The sequence below is a fragment of the Hevea brasiliensis genome, chromosome 14 (assembly GCF_030052815.1).
Source record: "Hevea brasiliensis isolate MT/VB/25A 57/8 chromosome 14, ASM3005281v1, whole genome shotgun sequence".
NCBI classification, from domain to species: domain Eukaryota; kingdom Viridiplantae; phylum Streptophyta; class Magnoliopsida; order Malpighiales; family Euphorbiaceae; genus Hevea; species Hevea brasiliensis.
The window spans coordinates 19,443,665-19,450,595 of NC_079506.1; the positions used below are offsets into that span (position 1 = coordinate 19,443,665).

Below are 6,931 nucleotides of genomic sequence, written 5' to 3' on the forward strand. Positions count from 1 at the left end.
TAAATTAAAATTGAAACATTTGAATAAAATTGTAAATTGGTGGAAACTTTTGGATTTTTAAATGTTCCTTTGAGCAGTTGCTCATCAAATATTCCTTTCCTTTGCTTGGCTTTTGATTTGATTCATTACTTGTTTCTTTCTTTTACTTTTCTGAAATGGAGAAAATAAATACCTTGCTTCCTTCCACTACCAAAAGTAATGCTGATGCTCTCTTTAGACTTCCTATATATATATATTGACACATCCTCATTACTCATCAGAACCCATCAATTTCCTCTTTCTTTCTTCATTTTCCTTCACTTCCAACATCTTAATTTGTGACATTATCGATCCTTGAAAAATGGCTGAAGAAGTTGCCTTCAGTATCGCAGAACAAGTAATAACAAAGTTGGGGTCACTTGCTTTCCAAGAAATTGAATTGATAAGTGGTGCCAAAGATGATATGAAGAAGCTTGAAAATTCTCTCTCCACTATCAAAGCGGTGCTTATAGATGCTGAGGAGAAGCAAGAGAAGAGCCTTGCAGTAAAGAGTTGGCTAAGGAGGCTTCAAGATATTGTGTATGAGGCAGATGAGTTGGTAGATGAGGTTGCAACTAAAGACTTGCAGAGGATGGTGCAAGCCCGAAGCCGAGGAAAAGTTGCAACACAGGTATTTAAACATTATAATTCAATCTTTTTTGAGGTTTTCTAAATATATACTCTTCCTTGATGAATATATTTCTCATGCTCATTGTAATATAAGCTCTAAAACTTTTGATTTAAGAGACTCTAATATCATGTCAAGTAATTATTTAACCTAAAAATTTAAGTTTATAAGTGAAGACTAATAATAGTTTTATACTTCTATTAAATAGGGTCATAGGGTTTCACTCATACAATAATTAATTTTAGAAGGGCTTTGACCAGAATTTTGGCTTAACCATCGATTGCCAACATAGGGTCATAGGAAACTCCATAAAGTTGCCTAATTTCTCTAAAGTGGAGATCAATTATAAAAGAAGCATCAATGCTATTGTCATATGGTATGAAACATTACAAGAAATTGCTAAAATAGTAACATAAATTAGAAATTGATTAATGTCCATTTCTAATTCGTTACAAAATTATCACAGAATGAAAATTAAATCTATATATTAAATTTCACAATGAATTAGAAATGAAATATAAACGAATTTTAGAAAGAATTCATTACTAATTTAAACATTAAAAAATAAACACTAAATTTAGAAACAAATTATAAAAATAAAATTTATGAAAATTAGAAACAAAATCAATAGCATTTCTAACTTTAACCGCTAAATAGTTTCAATAGCATTTCTAATTTTAACCACTAAATAGTTTATCTCATAATTTAGAAATGAAATAAAAATAGATTTTTAAATTGAGGATATTGAAAATTGAAGTGAGAAATAATTCGCTTTTTTGCAAAATTTTAGGAATGAACTTGCAATTTACTTCTAAATTTAAAAATGAATTTTGAGATTCATTTAAATTATAAAATTTAAAAATTATGGAGGGAAATAAAATTTTCCTAATTCGTTTCGCTCATTCTTTCATTTTCTTTTCTTTTATTTCATTTTTTTTCTTCATGTAATTTTTTCCATTATCTTTTATTTTATTTTGTCCTATCCTTTTTCATTAATAATTTTTTCCATTTCATATTTATTTCATTTTTTTAAATTTTTTCCCTCATTTTCTTTCTTTTATCTTTCATTTCATTTTTTTTCTTATCCTTTTCTTTTTTATGTATAACTCTTTCTTTCATTTTAATTTTAATAGTATTTATTTATTTATTTAATATTTTTTATTATAATATATTTATTGCAATTTTTTGGTTAATTTATTTTATTGCTAACTCCCTTTTAATTATATTTTTATATTGATTTTTATACAAGTTTATTTTCATTAGTCATTTATTAATTATTTTTAAAAATTTATTTTAATATTTAATTTTAATAATATAAGAAATATATTTTTTTCAATTTTTATTAGTAATTTGTTTGTAATAAGTATTTTCATAGGGATTTTTTAATACTAATTTATTTATTGTTAGTATTTTTTACTAATAATTTTTATTTCTTATTATTTATTAGTTAAAACTATTTTATTACTTATTTATTTTTAGTAATTTTTTATTTATTATATTTATAGTAATTTTATTTTAATTTTTACTTTTTATTTTTTTTTGAAAAGGTTAGTAATTTATTTTTATTAGTAATTTAGTAATAATATTTTCTAATAATGTAATTATTCAGTATTTTAGTAATATTAGTAATAATATTTTTATAGTTATTTTTGAGTAATTCAATAAAATTTTTATATTTATACTTTTAATAATTTAGAAATTTCTTAACTATACCAAGGCGTATAAACACTAAGTCAATAAAAAAAATACATATATATTTTTTTTAGTGGATCCTACCATGATTTTAATCAAAATAATAATTATTAATTGATTGAGTATACATACTCATATGTAGGTAAAATTCGCTCTAATAATTTTATTGTCATTTTACTAGTAATTTATTAATTTATTCAAAATTTATTTTTTTTAAACGGTTTGAAAATAAATATTTATATCCTGATTAATTAGAAATGGGTGTCCATTTATAATTAGAAATGGAAATAAAATCAGGTTTTCTAAATATAAATTATTTTTTTTTATTTTTTCTGATTATAAACATATTGGAAATAGATTCATTTCTAATCAGCAATGGAAACAAATCTATTTCTGATTATAACAATTGTTGATTTGGTTCTCATTTAAATTTTTGGAGATTGAATGTCTTTAACAATGTAGAAATGGGTTGAATATAATTTTATTTTCAAAAATTTTTAAAAATTATACCGAAGAAATATTTAAATATGTTTTTGTTTATAGGTATGCAACTTTTTTTCTTCCTCAAATTAAGTTCGCTTTCGATCAAAGCTGGGCCATAGAGTTCGGGACATTAGACAGAAGCTAAACGAGGCGGAAAATGAAATTTCTAGCCTCCATTTAATGAAGAAAGAAATAGTAACAGATGTGAGAGATAAAAGTAGTGGAAGGGAGACATCCTCTGTACTGAAACCTGATGTGATAGGAAGGGAAAAAGATAAGGAAAAAATGATTGAGTCATTGTTGAATCCAACTAGTAGCCAAGGAAATGTTTCTGTGAATGCAATTGTCGGTATTGGGGGCTTAGGGAAGACTGCACTTGCCCAGTTGGTGTATAATGAAGAAAAAGTTAAAAATTACTTTGAAAGGAAGATGTGGCAATGTATTTCTGAGAATTTGATGTGAAATTGCTTGTTAAGAAGATCCTTGAATGTGCAACTAATAATGAGGTGCCTAATTTATTAGGATTAGAACAATTGCATATTCGCTTTAAAGAGAATTTAGAAGCGAAGAGGTATTTGTTGGTGTTAGATGATGTATGGAATGAAGATCAGAAAAAATGGGATGATTTGAAAGCTTACTTGTTGATGGGTGCCCCAGGGAGTAAAATTTTAGTCACCACTCGTAGCACAAGAGTTGCATTAGTCATGGGTGTGGATTCCCCATATGTTTTGCAAGGTCTAGCAGACAATGAGGCTTGGGATTTATTTGACAAATTAGCATTTGGAGAGGGGCATGGTGCAGTGATGAATCCTAAACTAATAAAAATTGGAAAAGATATGGTAAAGAAATGTAAAGGAGTTCCACTTGCAATAAGGAGTTTAGGAAGCCTCATGCATTTGAAAACTAAAGAGAGTTAGTGGTCTTCCATTTTAGAAAGTGACTTATTAAAGTCATTTCAAACAAGTGAGAATGAGAATGCTCTTTCTGTGCTGAAGTTGAGTTACTGTCAAATGCCCACTTATTTAAGGCAATGTTTCAGTTATTGTGCAATGTTTCCCAAAGGTCACGAATTTGATAAAGAAACATTGATTCGTTTGTGGATAGCACAAGGATACATTGTTTGTTCAAGTAAGGATGATGATTTAAAGGATATTGGAGATCAATACTTCAATGAATTATAATGTCGGTCATTCTTCCATCAGTCAAAAAGCATGTCTCATTATAAAATGCATGATTTTATCCATGATCTAGCACAATCAATATCAAAGGATAGGTACTTTGCAGTAGTGAATGTTTGCGAAGGAATCCATCATGTGTATTGGCTATCTTCTTTGAATGAAATTGAGATGCTGGTTAAAGTTAAGGGCATGAGGACATTATTTTTTGAAAGTTTTCCTGAGAGTGTAACGTTAAAAAATGGTTTAAATATGATCTTTTCAAATTTTCAAAAGTTACGTGCCTCGCATTTAGGTAATTAAAAATATGATCTTTTCAAATTTTCAAAAGTTACAAGCCTTAAAAGCCTTGGAATTAAAAAGGTTCCATGCCTTGCATTCAGAAGGGGATTGCGGGAGGGATATAATTGAAGTGCCAAATTCAATAGCAAAATTGAAGTATTTGAGATATCTTGACATTTCTGGGCTTGACATGGAAACACTCCCAAAGTCCATAACTAATTTGCAGAACTTGCAAACTCTAATACTCTTATATTGTATATATCTTCAAGAGTTGCCTAGAGACATAGAAAAACTGATCAGCCTTAGGTGCCTCATGATTGATGGATGTGGAAAGCTAAGATGCATGCCAATTGGATTGGGGAAATTAACTTGTTTGCGCCAACTGTCAGATTTTGTGGTGGCAAGGGATGAAGGCTCTAAGGGGGCTATGCTAAATGAATTGAATAGCCTAAACCAACTTAGGGGAAGTATTTACCTCCACCTCCTTAGAAATGTGGAAAATGTTGAGATAGAGTCCAACCAAGTGAATTTAAGGGAAAAGAAGCACCTCCAGTTTTTGGAGTTATGTTGGAGAAATACTTATCTTTATGAGGGCCCTATTGATAAGACTGAAGTTGAAAAGAATGAATTATTGTTAGAAAAGCTTGAGCCTCATCCAAATTTAAAATCCTTGGTTGTGGAATCTTTCAAGGGTGTGAGATTTTCAAGTTGGCTGTCTTCTATCACAAATTTAGTAGATATTACCCTTAGGGGTTGTAAAATTGAAGCAGCTTCCACCATTGGACCAACTCCCTTATCTAAAAACCCTTCGTCTCGAAGACCTTCATTCTCTAGTTTATATATCAGATGAGGAGCCTTCCTTTTTGGCATCGACATCATTTACATCTTACCCATCGCTGCAAGAGATTGAACTCAGAAATTGTTTTAATTTGAGAGGATGGTGGAGGAAGAAGAAAAGAAGTGGGGTTGAACTTGCTCAATTTCCTTGTCTTTCAAAAATGCAAATCTGGGGCTGCTACAAGCTTATTCTAGATGATGGTGAAGCCATTGAATGGGGAGGTCTCAGGAGTCTTCAATCTCTTTCTTTTAGATTTCTTTCAGAATTGAAATCTCTACCAAAGGGGCTTCAATTTGCTACAAACCTGCAAGAGCTCATCATCAATTATTGTGATAGTTTGATGGCTTTACCAGATTGGATAGGCAACCTGACATCACTTCAATGGCTAGAAATTTACAATTGCCCTAATTTGAGATCTCTGCCTGAGGGAATGCATTTACTGACTTCTTTACAGAAGTTGAGGATTGCAAGATGCCGCAAGTTGTCTGCAAGATGTATGAAGGAAAAGGGTGTGGATTGGCCCAAGATTGCTCACATCCTGATTCTCGAGATTCAACCTCCAGGTTTTTGAATATTCCGTATGTATTTCTTTTAACACCCTCATGATTTTTATGTGCACTTCATTCTCACATTGTTCTGCTGCAGCTCAAGCAGCTTCTATTTTGAAAATTAACTTCTTTTCATATCTTAACAATTAAAAAAAAAAAAAATTAACTTCTTTTTATTTTATTTTATTTTATTTTATTTAACTTTCAATATTCATTTGTTCTCTTAAATTTCAATTTAAATTATTTAAAAGTAGATATTCTAACCATTGTTATATTGACAGATAAATATTCTCAATCTCGCTTATATGGAGAGACAGATTCAGAGGAAAGAGTAATATAATATAGAGGATCTCAAGTTTCAAATTTATCACAAAAAATATGTGAGAATTACTATTTATTGAATTGAATTCTTTTCATTTCTTAAATGATAGTAATTCCCTGGTCTTGATTATTTTACCTTCAATACTCAGTTCTTTTATATGACTTTTCTAGATTTGACTTTGATTTATTTTATAAGCATAAATCGAAACCTCTCTAACAAAATGTAAAATTACTCATTCATCTTATTTCAAAATTTATATCCCAATTGTATGTAACCCATCTATAATGACACAGTGATACCTGTCAATGGAGATGGATATGCAAAGTGAAACAATAAAGAATCTTAAGCTATTTTTAATTCTGGTAAGTTAGTGCTTCAAACATCAAGAATCCGAAGCTACTTTTGTCTTTAATTAAAGGGGTTAATTAGTTTGGTTCTCATTCCTACATACAGGAGTTGGATGCACAATTCTTGACTTAATCATTTATTATTTATTTTTTTATTATTAACTTAATCATCAAAGTGAACATACTGGAAATATCCCAGCACACCCATTAGATGATATTTTTTTATATTTTGCAAATACTGCTAAAGTTGAGACAACTTGAAATCTATTGTCAAGAAATTCATAGAAACTCTCATTTGAATCACTAGTTCAAGTATTGTCACTAAAAGATGTAAGGGAATTTTATTGTATTTTCAAAGTTTTTAGTTTGTATGTTCAACCTGTTTGATATTGAGTTTTGAAAGTTAAAATTATTTTTATAAATAAAAGTATCATTTTAAATGCTATTAAAAAAAATAGTATAAAAAAATTATTTTATTATTTTAATATTTTTATCATTAAAATTAAATAATTTTAATTTTTAATTATTTTTAATATTTTTTAATTAATATATTTACAAAAATAATTTTCTCAGTAACAATTTCAATAGTAATTAACCC

The 6,931-nt window shown here is 28.6% G+C and overlaps 2 protein-coding genes across 2 annotated transcripts; both read left to right on the top strand.

Moving 5' to 3' along the window:
- Window positions 1-271: 271 nt before the first annotated feature.
- On the top strand, window positions 272-3,154 carry LOC131173216 (putative disease resistance protein RGA1). Its single transcript, XM_058135205.1, has 2 exons — window positions 272-649; window positions 2,882-3,154. Exons 1-2 carry the CDS (start codon window positions 341-343, stop codon window positions 2,909-2,911), a joined length of 339 nt encoding a protein of 112 aa, XP_057991188.1. The 5' UTR covers window positions 272-340; the 3' UTR covers window positions 2,912-3,154.
- LOC131172852 (disease resistance protein RGA2-like) lies at window positions 3,002-5,687 on the top strand. Its single transcript, XM_058134383.1, has 6 exons — window positions 3,002-3,208; window positions 3,301-3,660; window positions 3,817-3,939; window positions 4,024-4,224; window positions 4,328-4,972; window positions 5,049-5,687. The coding sequence occupies exons 1-6, from the start codon at window positions 3,002-3,004 to the stop codon at window positions 5,685-5,687; spliced, it is 2,175 nt and encodes a 724-aa protein (XP_057990366.1).
- Window positions 5,688-6,931: the final 1,244 nt, after the last annotated feature.

Excerpts from the sequence above, each read along its gene's own strand:
- LOC131173216 (XM_058135205.1), top strand. The coding sequence starts at position 341 with ATGGCTGAAGAAGTTGCCTTCAGTATCGCAGAACAAGTAATAACAAAG. Across the intron at positions 650-2,881 it reads GAGGAAAAGTTGCAACACAG|GTATGCAACTTTTTTTCTTC; the intron begins GTATTTAAACAT and ends TTTTGTTTATAG.
- LOC131172852 (XM_058134383.1), top strand. The coding sequence starts at position 3,002 with ATGAAGAAAGAAATAGTAACAGATGTGAGAGATAAAAGTAGTGGAAGG. Across the intron at positions 3,661-3,816 it reads TAAAAATTGGAAAAGATATG|TTGAGTTACTGTCAAATGCC; the intron begins GTAAAGAAATGT and ends TCTGTGCTGAAG. Across the intron at positions 3,940-4,023 it reads GGATAGCACAAGGATACATT|TCAAAAAGCATGTCTCATTA; the intron begins GTTTGTTCAAGT and ends TTCTTCCATCAG.